Source organism: Esox lucius, chromosome 20, assembly GCF_011004845.1.
Source record: "Esox lucius isolate fEsoLuc1 chromosome 20, fEsoLuc1.pri, whole genome shotgun sequence".
Lineage (NCBI taxonomy): Eukaryota > Metazoa > Chordata > Actinopteri > Esociformes > Esocidae > Esox > Esox lucius.
Window position 1 is genome coordinate 42,631,580 of NC_047588.1, and position 16,701 is coordinate 42,648,280.

Consider the following 16,701-nt stretch of genomic DNA (forward strand, 5'->3'; position numbering starts at 1 on the left):
ATAAATTGTTTAATTCAAATTACCTTTGAGGTACTACTTGCACTGTTTTTGCCAAAAAACAGATAGTGATAACCACGGCAGTGTTTTTTTATACCTTTCCTTGTTAAATTAGATTTGGTTCAGGTAATCACCTAATCAGTACCTCATTAAGTAAAACGAGGTGTTGGAATTTAACAGACACTGGAATGGAATGGCTGCCATACATGTAGAGATGCTGATTTAAGAAAAATTAGGAGTGGTCTTTTTTCCAGAGCTGTATATCCCACCCACTGACAGGTGCCATGATAAGGAGATTATCAGTGTTATTCACTTCACCTGTCAGAGGTCATAATGTTATGACTGATTGGTGTATATAGGAAACGTTTTCCAGAACGGGGGCAGGGGTAAGACTTCTTATCTGTAATCTTCCCGTTGTTGCTCTCCAGATGTAGGCAGTCTGATCTGTGTGATAAATATCAGAAAGGTTCATTAGAGCAGTGAAACTATCAATGCAGTTAGATTGCATGAAATTTGAATGTAATTTCAAGAGTGTTAAGAGAGATAAACATGTTCACCAAGTTTAACTAACATTATATTGTCAAAATGTGAAATATGCAGAGCCCTCCAAACATCTTGTCACCCAGGGTAATATCTAGTGCAGAAAGTAATTGTTGTTTATCAGCTTGATCATACAGTCCCAATATCAGATTAATATAAATGAGTGAAAATTCTAAATCAATAATCATCATCATCAAGGACATGCATGCCGCAATTATTTGCACCCCTAGATAATCATAAATAACAACTGAAGATCAGATGAACCTGTCTGGAAGAGGATGCATGTGTATTTTTCCAACAGTTACAAATGTCATTTCATATTATTTATACATTTTTTACAGGTTTGTGAAGTGTCAAATACTCTTTCTTAAAATGAATATTTATGTAATATTGTTAGTAGTTGACAACGACCTTCTGGCAGGTTTTGAATATCAAATAATATCACTTGAGTTTGGGTGCGCCAGCCTGCCTGTTTGTTCGGTACACCCCTCTATGGTTCAATATGTGCACACCAAAGAATCACAATATGCCTGCCATTTTCAAAATATGCTTATTGTGGTGCTGACTACATGCATGTTGTAGATTTAGATCCACAGAACCAGATGAATATGTCTCAAAATGTGGCAACCGCAGTGACCACAACCCACTACCCCTTAAACAACCAATGGACAATTTGCAATGACATCTCAGTAGGAAACCTCCCTAAAGGAGCCCCATGAAGAGAGGAAACTAAAGACCAATATTCTCTCAGCTCCAACGGTGAGCGCCAGCGAGACAGAGAGAAACTCACCATCGTAATCCACCAAATCCACTGCGTAGGAACATTTTAGATTCAGGGTTCAATACGATAACGATGGTAAGGAGACCGTAAACAAAGTACAGTCTACAAGCATTGCTTTGCCATTGTTGGAATCACTTCCAGTGTGTCCTTCATACCAAAACTGTACCGTTACCGTGACCCACAAACCAAGATACGTACCGAACCATGGGCCCACTGTACCGTTGCATCCCTGCTGGGAGTGCTGACGTACCCCTACTGGGAGCTCTGACGTACCCCTACTGGGAGCTCTGACGTACCCCTACTGGGAGCTCTGACGTACCCTTACTGGGAGCTCTGACGTACCCCTACTGGGAGCTCTGACGTACCACTACTGGGAGCTCTGACGTACCCTTACTGGGAGCTCTGACGTACCCTTACTGGGAGCTCTGACGTACCCCTACTGGGAGCTCTGACGTACCACTACTGGGAGCTCTGACGTACCCTTACTGGGAGCTCTGACGTACCCCTACTGGGAGCTCTGATGTACCGCTACTGGGAGCTCTGACGTATCACTACTGGGAGCTCTGACGTACCACTACTGGGAGCTCTGACGTACCGCTACTGGGAGCTCTGACGTACCCCTACTGGGAGCTCTGACGTACCCCTACTGGCCACGCGTGATGAGACCACAATATTAAGACAATAGACCAGGGTTTTAGGAAATACATCTTGTCATATAAAAGCCATTGGGATATAAAATGTATTATAACGAAATATCATACCATTATAGTGGCCACATGAAATAAATCATAATGTGCCACCTGTTCTTAAAATAAAGTATTTAATATAATATTTAAATCGTTTTGACTCCTTCGGTTATTAATAACACATACCATTCACTTTTTTATAATTTAATAATTTAAAATTGACAACATTAAACCCTCTTAATAAATCATTCCAGGGCTCAATGTTAAAATTGCCACAGGGCCAGTGGCTTTGAAACTAGGAAATGCATTCTGGATATATAAAACATTATATTTTTATATTTCTTTCATAACATTTCTAATTATGAAAATAAATAAAAAGCATTTGACTTTCAAACAAAACACTAACTCATTCACCCCAGGAAGCAAGGCAACCGGCTGGTTCATCAGTTACTAGGTATGTGGTTGTTATGTCTGCAATCACCCAATGGGCATCTGCATTTAAATTCCTGATAAAACCAAGGGCCCTGAAGACGGATTGCCAGCCACCCGCTTGACTGTCATGCTGGCCAGGTGCTGTCTGCTATTGGCATGGCTGGTCAGGGATTGTTGGCGAAAGTTGTCAGTGCCTTTGTCCGCTCTAGCCGGGACCTTAAGACAGACGTCAGTGCATCTAAGTTTCATTCACGTCGAAACAGGTACATTATTTTTTTGCACTGAGGTAAAAATTTGATCTCGTAGATTTCCCTTTACTGCCATCTTCATTTGAGTGACTCGCGCTAAGTTTTTAAATACTTTATTCAAAACAATACCAGACAGCCGACGGGGACAGTGACTTGCTAGTTTGATTAGTCCCGGGCCATCGTTATTGTCGAGCCCTTATCATTCTTACCTTTGTAAATCCCCAATCTCCTCCTCTTCACATCTAATATCATTCAGTCCCAGTATTTGACTGCAGTCTTCCAGCTACGCTGATGTCACCTCTGAATCCACCAATGAACACTGAGCTTTACTGTCACAACCAGAATCCAGTGACTCTTGTTTAGGTTCAGTGTGGAAGGAGAGCTGGGTTCATCTTCAATCTGCTAAAATAAAGACTAAGTCAGACCCATACATGACTAATGACCATGTTGGATGGGGTTAAAATACAAACACAATTACGACAGCAGACCTGGGTCAGATACATAATGTGTACTTAATTTTAAGTTGAGTATAGAGTGCAAATACGGCAACAAAAAACACTTATTCAGCTGTAGGGATGTCACCCCGTTTAATTTCTTTGTATTTTCAATTACCTAGCTAATATAACTTTTCTCACTTTATTCTATAAAGACGGACAATGTAATTAGTAAATACTCTAAACAACAAGCAGTAAGTCCGTTTACCAACGTGAGTCGACTACCAAATATCCTGTCCGATTCCCTGCTTCCCTCGAGGCGAACAAGGACAGCGCACCTCCCGTTACTTGATGCAGTCCAAATAAATTGCTGCTTATACAACACCTTTTGTCCTGGTAAGGGTTAAATGGTTGTTTTATTATCTGAATCTGTTCGCGGTAGTTCTTGTTAACCGAAATATCGTTTTTGAAAGACACAAAGAACGAAACAACGTCTTCGAAAAAAGGATTCTTCTTCTGTTGAGTTTATTTGGCGGGGGATTACCGCCACCAACTGGACTGGAGTGTGGACCACAGATAGGAAAAGAGGCATCCAGTCCCGCCGACATGGCAGGATAAATCTCCGCTGGCTTCAAGTCCAACTCCCACACACAAAAATAAAATATCATACTCCAGTGACGTCACTTCCGTTTAAACATTTCCTTTTCAGTTTACTCAAAACTTCACAGATAACACCAGAAAGAGAATTATTTAACTTCAGATAATTTATAAAGTCAGCATTCAAATGCATACAGATTTTTTATCTGTCAAAATAGCTAGCTAGATAGTAACATAGTTTGTTTTCAAGGTATTGTGTCAGGTAATCCTGGCCACTTTCAAGTTTGCTACTGTAGCTACAGTGGGGAGAACAAGTATTTGATAACCTGCCGATTTTGCAGGTTTTCCCACTTACAAAGCATGTAGAAGTCTGTAATGTTTATCAAAGGTACTCTTCAACTGTGAGTGACGGAATCAAAAACAAAAATCCAGAAAATCACATTGATTTTTAAGTAATTAATTTGCATTTCATCAGACTTAATATTTGGTACAGAAACCTTTGTTTGCAATTACAGAGATCATACATTTCCTGTAGTTCTTGACCAGGTTTGCACACGCTGCAGCAAGGATTTTGGCCCACTCCTCCATCCAGATCCTTCAGGTTTCGGGGCTGTCGCTGGGCAATACAGACTTTCAGCTCCCTCCTAAGATTTTCTGTTGGGTTCAGGTCTGGAGACTGGCTAGGCCACTCCAGGACCTTGAGATGCTTCTTATAGAGCCACTCCTTAGTTGCCCTGGCTGTGTGTTTTGGGTTGTTGTCATGCTGGAAGACCCAGCCACGACCCATCTTCAATGCTCTTACTGAGGGAAGGAGGTTGTTGGCCAAGACCTCGCGATACATGGCCCCATCCATCCTCATCTCAACATGGTGCAGTCGTCCTGTCTCCTTTGCAGAAAAGCATCTCAAAAGAATGATGTTTCCACCTCCATGCTTCACGGTTGGGATGATGTTCTTGGGGTTGTATTCATCCTTCTTCTTCCTCCAAACATGGCGAGTGGAGTTTAGACCAAAAAGCTCTATTTTTGTCTCATCAGACCACATGACATTCTCCCATTACTCCTCTGGATCATCCAGATGGTCATTGGCTAACTTCAGACGGGCCTGGATATGCGCTGACTTGGACCATGCGTGCGCTGCAGGATTTTAATCCATGACGGCGCAGTGTGTTACTAACGGTTTTCTTTGAGACTGTGGTCCCAGCTCTCTTCAGGTCATTGAACAGGTCCTGCCGTGTTCAATGACCACGAGGTGAGATCTTGCGTGGAGCCCCAGACCGAGGGAGATTGACCGTCATCTTGAACTTCTTCCATTTTCTAATTATTGCGCCAACAGTTGTTGCCTTCTCACCAAGCTGCTTGCCTATTGTCCTGTAGCCCATCCCAGCCCTGTGCAGGTCTACAATTGTATCCCTGATGTCCTTACACAGCTCTCTGGTCTTGGCCATTGTGGAGAGGTTGGAGTCTGTTTGATTGAGTGTGTGGAAAAGTGTCTTTAATACAGGTAACGAGTTCAAAACAGGTGCAGTTAATACATTTAATGAGTGGAGAACAGGAGGGCTTCTTAAAGAAAAACGAACAGGTCTGTGAGAGCCGGAATTCTTACTGGTTGGTAGGTGATCAAATACTTATGTCACGCAATAAAATACAAATTAATTATTTAAAAATCATACAATGTGATTTTCTGGATCTTTGTTTTAGATTCCGGCTCTCACAGTTGAAGTGTACCTATGATAAAAATCACAGACTTCTACATGCTTTGTATGTAGGAAAACCTGCAAAATCGGCAGTGTATCAAATACAAATACTACCCAGACAGTTACATCATCAGTGAGCAATCAGAGGGACTTTTGAGGCTATTTGGGCTCCTTAAAATCAGATTGGAGTAGCTCCAAGATGACTTGCAAGGGTTTTTTGATTTCAGTACTAACAACACAAGAGGCGAACTGAAGTTCAGTCCTATGGGTCCACTCCACTAGTCTTTACAATACAGACAAAATGAAGATGGAAATGTGTAATTACTTACAGTAAGTAAGCTGTCGTCAATTGGATTAGGGCTTATTGCCTGTCGTTGGTTTCATGACCATCTTAAGGATGGAAGTCAGGCTGTTAGAGTAGAACCGTCCAATCAGAGCCACTGGAGTTGGTTAAAGGGGTCCCACAAGGTTCTATACTTGGTCTATTACCGTTCACTCTCTGCATAAACCATATGTGTAATGAGATAAGACAGAGTAAAATAAATCTATATAATGTACTTGTGAATGCTGTTTTGGTGACCGCTTTGATAAGACTGTTGAATTTGAGGTCTGAGTCAATCAAAACACCAAGATTACGCACTTGATCCCTGGTTTTAAGGGCCCGAGAATCCAGCTCTTTACTAATACTTGTTCTTTTAGTTTTGTTGCTAAGCATAATAATCTCACTGGTGTACATGTTTCTGAACAAACGGTCAGAAACAGACTCCAGGAGAGTGGCATGAGCGCCCGACGGCCTCTAGCGGGACCTGTGCTCCCGGCACCGTGCAGCTCAACTGGCCAGAGAACACCAGAATGGGCAAGTCTGCCAATGGCTCCCCATGTTCTCTTTACAGATGAGAGCAGGTTGACACTGAGCACGTGACAGACGTGAGAGTCTGGAGACAGCGTGGTGAACATTATGCTGCCTGCAACATCATCCAGCATGATCAGTTTGGAGCTGGGTCAGTGATGGTCTGAGGAGGCATATCTTTGGTGGGTCCCACAGACCTCCACGTGCTAGCCAACGGTACCCTGACTGCTGTTAGGTACCGGGATGAAGTCCTCAGACCCACTGTCAGCCTGTACACTGGTGCAGTGGGCCCTGGGTTCCTCCTGGTGCAAGACAATGCCTGGCCTCATGTGGCCAGAGTGTGTTGGCAGTTCCTGGATGACAAAGGCATTGATGCCATTGACTGGCCCTCATGTTCCCCAGACCTGAATCCAATTGAGATCTTCTGGGACGTTATGTATCCGACACCGCCAAGTAGCGCCAGACTGTCCAGGAGCTCCCTGATGCCCTGATCCAGGTCTGGGAAAAGATTGAAGTGTCCCCTTAATTTTTTTTTAGCAGTGTAATCTGCAAACAATGACGTAATGATCGGAAGATGTAAAACTAATTGGTCCTTTTGATTGGCGAACTGCCTGGGCCAAGGGTTCCATTAATAATAGAAATAACAATGGGGAAATTTTATCCCCTTGTCGACTACTTCTGCTTATTCTAAATGGAGCAGAGCAAATATTGCCTGTTATTTCTATGGATGAGGTTCCTCACTCAAAACTAATGGTTCAACTTTTTTGGAAAGGAAAGAAAAAGGTGCAGTGGTCTCTTACTTTCTTCCGAAGCTGTAAACCTGCTTTAAGCATGTATGGTAATAACATGCAATGGACATAGTTTCCTAAGAATATCCATGGTCACACAGCAAAGTAGCAGTTTTCTAAATAGTTAATACAGTCAATTACATGTGTATTTTCCTACTGTCCTGAAATTTAATTGCTAACACTGATAAACAACATACTATACCATGAATATGAAATATTTTTAACCTGATATATTTATATAACGTGATTGTTCAGTCATAGCACAATAGCCTACACTGTGCAAAAGATGAATATAAAATGAATATAGTATTTCCCTAAAATGATTACAAAATGAATATAGTATTTCCCTAAAATGATTACAAAAATATTAAGCATATTACATATTTGATCAAATTTGTAAAATAAAAATACACATCAAATCCAAAACAATACGAGATAGGAACAGTTATCGTTAACATCTTTTTAACAAATAGGAAGAACAATAAAAAGAAATATACACAGGTCATAATATGTAAATGTCATAATATGTAAATATCATGATATGTAATAAACCTAATATTTAATCACTCAGAATATAATGGTTGAGAGTATGATTCTCCCACAGTTACTAAATTGGAAATGTAATGTTGACATATATTCAGTGCTGTCAATCATCCATTTACAGAATCAACTGCATCAGTCACTCATTAAACTGTCCTAAGCAACTGTAGTAGCTTTCTGTTGTAATATCTGTTATATACATGTAAACAGCAAATAATTAATTCTAAAGAGTTCAATATCAGTACATATGTATAAAACTTTCCAATACATAATGTATATAAACATGCTGTTCACAAATCACTATCTGATTTCATGAGTTTGAATATCTACTAGGGCAGTCCCGATATCAGATTTTCACAACACAATTATCATGGTCAAAATAATTCACGGTAAAAATATCATCATGGTATCTATAAAAATGTTGAAGAAAAGCAATGCTATCAGTCAAATTCATCTTCAACCTTATTTCATGTGTTTTTTTTCTATTTTTTGCAAATTATTTACACACTAAAAATTTGAGTGTATGGACGTGGAGTCTGTAACTATAACTGTAATTAAAAACAAAAACAAATTTAAAAAAGCGTACAAAACGAACAATTACACTTAATGGACAGTGAAAAGGCAACCGGATGAACTGTTAAACAAAACATTCACAAAGCCTAACACAGAGGAGTTTTCTGAAAAATACAACAACAAAAAAAGATGTCGAGAGAATAGGCTATGAAAACACATTAATTCAAACACTGGTGTATAGGTCCAGAATCGTAGTTTAAGCACATGCATCGTTTGTCCATTAATAAGCTATGGAAAAACTGAGGAGTTTTTGGAAAAATACAACGTTCTTTTCCAGGTGAATAGGCTACAAAACGGCTCGTATTTGCGGATCTCTCCTGGGGGTTCTAGTGGGGCTAACGAGTTTATTTCAACGGCAGTGCTTAGGTCCATTCTCCTTGTTTAAGCACATGCATAATTTGTCTATTGCTGACATAAGCTATTGAAAAACCGAGAGGTTTTTTTGGAAAAATACAACTTCAGTTTTCACATAGTGAATACGATATTATATGTATTGTTAACATGATATCAACATTTCATTTTTTAAATATCATGGTTATCGTCAATACCAATATATCGCGACACCCCTATTATCTACAAAATATGAACCAAGATTATAAACAACGGATGTCATTTAACACATTAAACATGGATTGTTTTCAAGTGTTGTTTTGTCTCTCCAACAATAGAAAGTAAACAGAACAATGTAAAATCACTGACATTCCACTAGGCATATACCTACATTTTTTTTATTAATATTTGGTTTTATTCATAAAAAATGTGAAAATGCTCGGTTAGAAAAGTATTTCGTGAGAGACCAAGGAAGAGGTCAGTCCCACATCCCAGGAGGAGGAGCTGCTGCTCTGACAGGAACTAATGGGGATACAAACACACAATAAATAGAAAGTAATCAGGATCTACATACAACAAGAGAAAAATACAATACATTCAAAAATAACGACAGTAGTAAATAAAACACTACTCTATAAAATCTGTAACTCAGCTAAAAATAAGGGATTGTAAAATAAGCTCACATCCTTTCAAACCTCCTACATTTTTGTTGTATTCTGGTGTGACTTCAAGCTTCTCATTTCTCTGAAATCAATCAATCAACAACCAGAGCAGATTATGCTTCAGTTGTGTGCCTCTCTGATTGGTTGTTACAGTACTTGATGTTGTAAAGCACTTGTTACAGTACTTGATGTTGTAAAGCACTTGTTACAGTACTTGATGTTGTAAAGCACTTGTTACAGTACTTGATGTTGTAAAGCACTCGCTGATCCATTTATACCTATAACTGCCACAGGGTAAAATATACCTGTATATAAAAATACATTTATTTTCACACGGTTTATGTTTACACATTCTAAATTGGTAGGCGACGGCATTCAATGTTTATGTTTAAACACAAACCGCACGGAAATAAATGCATTTATATATGGGCTAACGTTTAGAGTGAGATTTGAGGTTTGAGGAAAAAGAGATTAATGGATGCCAAAATGGCATTAGAGTTACTAACTCAAATAAGTGATGGTGAGTCTGATGGTGGAGTGGCATCGAGACGGAGTGGCATCGAGACGGAGTGGCATCTGACATTGATCCAACACATCAGAGACAAGTGAGGCGGACCTAGGCTCAGTCTAAAGTATGTTGTTGCGGAACTAGCACTACCAATGATTGGGGAAGATGGCACAGCATGGACTGTCATAGAGTATGGTGCAGGCACAGGGAGACACAAAGTCCAAGATATAAACACAGAGTCCGCAGGCCCCACACTACAGGTGATGTGTAACATTTGCAACAGTCTGTTTCTGTCCGTGTGATGGAGGGAAGCAGCAGCGCATCCCAGAATGCACAGAAGCACGCAGAGTGAAGAGAGCGCCACCTGCGATGTTTCAAAAGCACTTACAGTGAGTCTTTTTTATCAATGGAGACATCCTACCAGTGTATATAATAGTTGTAGTATCGTTTTTATAACATTTTAATGTGTTAGAACTTGATAATAGCTTGAGATTATGTTGGAAAGCACTTCCCATACATTCACAAGTATAGTTATTTTCCAGCATGTATCTGCTAATGTTTTTTGAGGGAAACAATGACTGAAACTTTTCCCACAGTCAGAACAGGTTTAATATTTCTCCCCTGTGTGCACACACTGATGACTAGTTAGTCTAGATGATGTAATGAAAAACCTCCCACAGTCAGAACAGATGAAAGGCTTCTCTCCTGTATGTGTGCGCTGATGAACTTTAAGGTTACCTACTTGAGAGAAACTCTTCCCACAATCAGAACATGAGAAAGGTTTAGCTCCTGTGTGTACTCTCTGATGATTAGTAAGCACAGATAATGTAATAAAACATCTCCCACAGTCAGAACAGGAGAAAGGCTTCTCCCCTGTATGTTTGCGCTTGTGAACTTTAAAAGTACTAAAATGAGAAAGACACTTCCCACAGTCAGAACAATTGTAAGGCTTTGCTCCTGTGTGCACCCTCTGATGAGTAGTAAAATTAGACGATTTCCTGAAACACTTCCCGCAGTCAGAACAGCAGAAAGGCTTCTCTCCTGTATGTATGCGCTGGTGAACTTTAAGGTTACTTAAATGAGAAAACCTCTTCCCACAGTCAGAACAGGAAAAAGGCTTCTCCATTGTGTGCACTTCCCAATGTTTAGTAAGCTCAAAACATTCAGTGAAACTTTTCCCACAGTCAGAACAGGAATACGGTTTCTCTCCTGTATGTATGCGCTGGTGAACTTTAAGGTTACATACTTGAGAGAAACTTTTCCCACAGTCAGAACATGAAAAAGGTTTAGCTCCTGTGTGTACTCTCTGATGATTAGTAAGCACAGATAATGTAATAAAAAACCTCCCACAGTCAGAACAGGAGAAAGGCTTCTCCCCTGTATGTTTGCGCTTGTGAACTTTAAAAGTACTTAAATGAGAAAAACTCTTCCCACAGTCTGAACAATTGTATGGCTTCGCTCCTGTATGTACACACTGGTGAACTTTAAAGGTACTTAAATGAGAAAAACTCTTCCCACAATCAGAACAGGAATAAGGCTTCTCCACTGTGTGCACTTCCCGATGTTTAGTAAGCTTAAATAATTCATTGAAACGTTTCCCACAGTCAGAACAGGAATATGGTTTCTCTCCTGTATGTATGCGCTGGTGAACTTTAAGGTTACCAAATTTAGAGAAACGTTTCCCACAATCAGAACAAGAAAAAGGCTTCTCTCCTGTATGTGTGCGCTGATGAACACTAAGGTTACCTATTTGAGAGAAACTTTTCCCACAGTCAGAACATGAGTAAGGCTTCTCTCCTGTATGTATGTTAGTGTGTCTTTTTAAATCTGATATAGAGAGGAAACGTTTTCCACAATGGGGGCAGGGATGAGACTTCTTATCTTTGCAGCCTTCCTCTTGTTGGTCTCCAGATGTAGGAAATGTATCAACTTCAGCAATCTGATCTGTGTGATTAAAACCAAGAAAGTTAACTGTCCACTGTTCAAATTTTTTTACATTTAGTTTTGATTGTTGCGCTAACGGCCAGAACAAATTCCTAGTCTGTTGTGAAACATACTTGACAATAAATCCCTTTCTGATTCTGATTTTTGGGGGTCATCATGCTGTTGCCTCTCCAGTGCTCCTGTTGTCACTTTCATTTGCACCAAAACTAGTGACATTGATTCAAAATAGCTCATGCTTCCTAACTGGACAGATTGATATTCCTGAAGTTTAATTCACTTGGTGTTATACTGTGATGATTACCTGTTCCCTTAATCTTTTTTTGAGCAGTGTATTTAAAGAGGACAGACAAGCCTCGTTTCTGTAAAGGAACCATATCTTGAATTTTAATGTTTAATTTTCTTACAATTTAACCATACCCCTAAGAATGTATATGCAGAGACCTCTTTGATTTGAGTACCATCCAAGCTAGTAATCACAAGTGTTTCAAACTGAGAGTTTAGCCCTAGAAAAAGCAGTAAAATATGTTTTCTTAGTGTTTAAAACAAGTTTAAGCTGTATAAGAGACCAATCAATCAATCAAATGTATTTATAAAGCCCTTTTTACAACAGCAGTTGTCACAAAGTGCTTTACAGAGACACCTGGCCTTAAACCCCAAGGAGCAAACAACAGTAGTGTTGAATTTCAGTGGCTAGGAAAAACTCCCTAAGAAGGTCTAATTTTAGGAAGAAACATAGAGAGAAAATGTCTTTGTCTCAATCTTTTACATCACAAGAACCTGGCATTTTAACAGGGGTGTGTAGACTTTTTATATTTACTGTATGTGCAATGTAGCTCCAGAAAGTTCTAATTTTACATGAAAACGTCTTTAAATATTCTATTCTGGTTTTCTGAGATGATTACAAAATAAGAATATCAATATCCAGACATTAAATAACATCTGCTCCTTTCATTACTGAGAACAACGAAAAATGAACCGATTTGATAAAAACTGTTCTTACCTTGATTTATTAAATCCCCAATATTCTTCTCCTCCTCTTCATATTTAATATCATTCAATCCCAGCACTTGACTGCAGTCTTCCTGCTTCACTGATGTCATCTCTGAATCCACCAATGAACACTGAGCTTTACTGTCACAATCAGAATCCAGTGGTTCTTGTTTGGGTTCAGTGTGGAAGGAGAGCAGCAGGCTGGGTTTGTCCTCCATCTCCTAAAATAAAGACCAAATCAGACCCACACATGACTGATGAACATGTTGGATGGGACAAAATACTAACACAATGTTAAGATTATGGTTTTAGGGTGTCCAAAAGCCCCTGATTCTTACAAAAGCCTAATTTAGGGGTGTTTCTTTTGATGTGGTATTATTTGATGGTTTTCACCTTGTCCTGTCTATTTATTGCATTTTCTTAACAGAACTACATTTCTGTTTCCCAAGTTATTCCCTATTCTGTTACCTACGAAGATCTACTGTAATACATGAATGTGTTAACCAAGGCTACATTCTCCCAGGATTGACCAAAGGTGTATTCTGAGCGTACTGCTATGTGTAGTTTGTAACCAATACATGTTTGTTCCATTTCAAGGGATACTTGAGAAGAGAGGCCAAAAGTCTAGCTTTGGTGGCGATAATTGAATACATATAAATGTGTGAATGCCAGCTATTTCATCGTGTTGGCGAAGGAGAAGTAACGTTGGGGGGTCTGGAGTTCAATATTAACAACCCCCACACTTTTTGGTGAAGAGAAGCCCTGTATTTTGGTGGCTACAGGTTACAACACTAACAGCTAGCAGGCTAGGCTAACATATTAGCTTGTTATCTGGATGGAGTTGGAAACGCAGTTAAGTGTTGAAGTCTCAATTATCTAGCTTAATTAACTTCTTACGGTTTAACACTTAATATAACTATCGTCTGGTTTTACTGATACAGATTAAGCTTGACCTGGACAACAACAAAAAACATGTTTTAATGAAAATCTCCATTGCCCAGGACAAGGCATCTCTCTACAAAATCAGTTATGTCCATCTATCAGCACTACACAGCTTTGTTTTATGATCTGGATTTGCTCCTTCTAATTTTTTGGATAACTATATTATGATTGACATTTTATGAAGAACATTTAACAACTGTTTAGGGATTTTTTTGTTATTACCATTAAGGTTCACTATCGTATAAACGCTCACACCACCGATAAGTTATATATAACTGAAGTCACAATGAAAAACTTACCATTTCAACAACTTTCGCTTCGACGCCTGCTGGGTTTTCTCAACAATCTTCTATGGTATTAATGCGGACCGCAAATTAATATTTAGTTGCATGCTGCCACCTACCGTGCAGGAGTGTACGGTCTTCGGATTAAAGGAATCCACTTTACAGGAAAACAGAGGAGGGTATATTTGCAGATCGAAAGTCGGTGGCATTTCTTAATATTCATAGTTTTCAGTCACGTGATTACTCTGACAGCCTGGCGGGCAAAACATTGTTGAAACATCGCGGCTAACACTGAATTCTATGGAGCTACTGCACGAGCCGGTCAAATGATCTACTTTTACAGTCCATGAGTGTTTAGATCACCTCACAAAACACGAAAAACAAAGGTATACAAACACACTGCAAGTCTAAAGCACTTGTTACCCATATCATTTACCTGAATTACAGTTGGTTCTATGGGTGGTCAGTGTAGCGTAGTGCAGCCAGTATAACACAGAATATTGTGTTATAATAATATCAATCAAATGTATTTATAAAGCCCTTTTTACATCAGCAGTTGTCACAAAGTGCTTTTACAAAACACCCGGCCTTAATCCCCAAAGAGCAAACAACAGTAGTGTTGAATTTCAGTGGCTAGGAAAACCCCCCTAAGAAGGCCAAAACTTAGAAAGAAACCCAGGGAGGAACCAGGCTCAGAGAGCCTACGTTTATGAAGTAAGAATTACAGGGTCAATGACAAAGATTTCGGTAAGTGCTTCCATGTGACAACCACTAGCTATATTTTTAGGTACAGTTAACGTGTTCACTAAGATCGCTTATTTACTAAATTCTTTGAATCCGAGATTCGAATAGCTTGCTAGTCACGGAACACAGATAACACGACAACCCTTAGAGCTACATTTAAAGAAAACTAGCTTTGTGAAGAGGTAGGCTACTTGTTAGCTAGCTCTAGTCATTTAGGGCATGTTATAACTAGCTACAGTTGCTTGATGAAAGATATGCCACCTGTCACTATACAGTGGCATTTATAGAACATTTTACATGGGCTGGCATGCGGTTGGCAAGTTGAAATTCGAGGGTGGCATATCATTCTATTGTTGGTAGCCTAATGTCCACTTTATTTACACACATCCAGCTACTGAAAACAGACAGTGTAATTTCTTGCTAATAAATATATCATACGTTTTACACTGTTTCTGATGTCTTTCGAGTGGGCAAACGTCCCACCATTTCAATGGTGGGACAAATAATGATGGAAACACTGATGTTTGATGTGTACAACTCTTAAACTGCAAATCTCATGAAAATCATTTAGTATATGCATGAGCATGACAGGCCTGTCATCAGTGACACATTTTAACTAAAAGCTCAACTTACAGTGGCTTTCTTGTTGATCACTAACCTCCATCAGACCAGTTCCCTCAGCCCTGCCAGCCTGCAGCTTCTTTCTCTCATTTTTAATAACCTAAGGCTTACAGTAATGAGTGATTCATCCCCACACCGATTGATCTAGAATGCATTGCATTGTCCTTTTCATTAAGTTAGGAAAACAACATTACAGCGTGGAAATTGCATTAACATTTGAATGAAATGAACTATACAATTCAATACATTGGATTATCAGCCTCACATTCGATTTCCCATTTTTTTCAATCTGCGGAAATATTTCAATGGTTTTACAATAACACTAGAATAACTTGCCCTCATTCACATCTAAACATTCCACTTGTAATACACATACACTTAATACTTTTCAATACTTGTAATTTTCTGTCCTCTTCTATTTGCACTTCTGGTTAGATGCTAACTATATTTTTCGATAATGTACTTGTACTGTACAAAAATAATAAAGTTGAATCTAATTTCAGAAATAACTACTTTATATGGATAATCATCATTACAAACTGATTGGGCCAATATACAGATGAAATACAGGTACATCTGAAAACATTTGTTAATTAGCTGATTACAGTTCTCAGGTTGACATTTCTGTGTTAAAAAATTTAATAATATATTGAGATACTGGAATTTTTATTTACATGAGATGTAAGACGTAATCTATGAAAGTAAATCTGTGCCATCGGATTTTGAATTAGAATTTTTAGCACAGAATTTTTTTACACTGAATTTTATTTTGCATTTAAATCAGACTTAGAATTTTAAAACTCATCGAATTTCTAGCAATTTTTTCCTTTGACATTTTTTGTATGCTTAAAAAATGTCAATGTAAAAAATATTTGAAGTCTCCAAAAATTCTGTGTAAAAAAATTTGACATCTCAAAAGATTCAGTGTAAAATAATTCAATGTCTCAAAAAATTCAGTGTAAAAAAATTAGACATCTCAAATGATTCAGTGTAAAAATTGTCAGAGTCAACATCCGGGTAACCAAGGAGAAGCAATCGATCCCTGTATCAAATCATCCAACATCCAGCCAATCAAGTTATGCTCTTATGGTCATGTGACACCGAAACAGGAAGGCGGTGAAGATCATAAAAAAAGAAAATACAAAAAAAGCTCTGGTCAGAGCTTGTCACATGACCAATAGAGCGTAACTTGATTGGTTGGATGATTTGATACAGGGACCGATTGCTTCTCCTTGGTTACCCAGATGTTGACTGACTATTTTTACACTTAATTTTTTGAGACATATAATTTTTTTACACAGAATCTTTTGAGATGTCGATTTTTTTTTACACAGAATTTTTTGAGACAATTTTTTAACAACATTTTTTGAGACCTTTTTTTTTTTTACACCAAATCTTTTGAGATGTGGAATTTTTTTATACGGAATTTTTTGAGACATCACATTTTTACATTGACATTTTTTAAACATTGAAAAAAAATGTCATAGGCAAAATAAATTCAGTGCTAGAAATTCGA

At 38.7% G+C, this 16,701-nt stretch overlaps 1 protein-coding gene and 1 long non-coding RNA gene across 2 annotated transcripts; both read right to left on the bottom strand.

Moving 5' to 3' along the window:
- Positions 1–279: 279 nt before the first annotated feature.
- LOC106023775 lies at positions 280–3,710 on the bottom strand. Its single transcript, XR_001197896.4, has 3 exons — positions 3,387–3,710; positions 2,894–3,086; positions 280–441 (listed from the first exon to the last, which is right to left on the bottom strand). It is a non-coding gene; the product is annotated as an uncharacterized LOC106023775 (long non-coding RNA).
- Positions 3,711–8,855: 5,145 nt separating this feature from the next.
- Positions 8,856–13,901, bottom strand: LOC105027975 (zinc finger protein OZF-like). Its single transcript, XM_010900378.4, has 3 exons — positions 13,836–13,901; positions 12,605–12,815; positions 8,856–11,604 (listed from the first exon to the last, which is right to left on the bottom strand). Exons 1-3 carry the CDS (start codon positions 13,836–13,838, stop codon positions 10,268–10,270), a joined length of 1,551 nt encoding a protein of 516 aa, XP_010898680.2. The 5' UTR covers positions 13,839–13,901; the 3' UTR covers positions 8,856–10,267.
- Between the last annotated feature and the right edge of the window lie 2,800 nt (positions 13,902–16,701).

Excerpts from the sequence above, each read along its gene's own strand:
- LOC105027975 (XM_010900378.4), bottom strand. Across the intron at positions 11,605-12,604 it reads TGGGGATTTAATAAATCAAG|ATCAGATTGCTGAAGTTGAT; the intron begins GTAAGAACAGTT and ends TTAATCACACAG.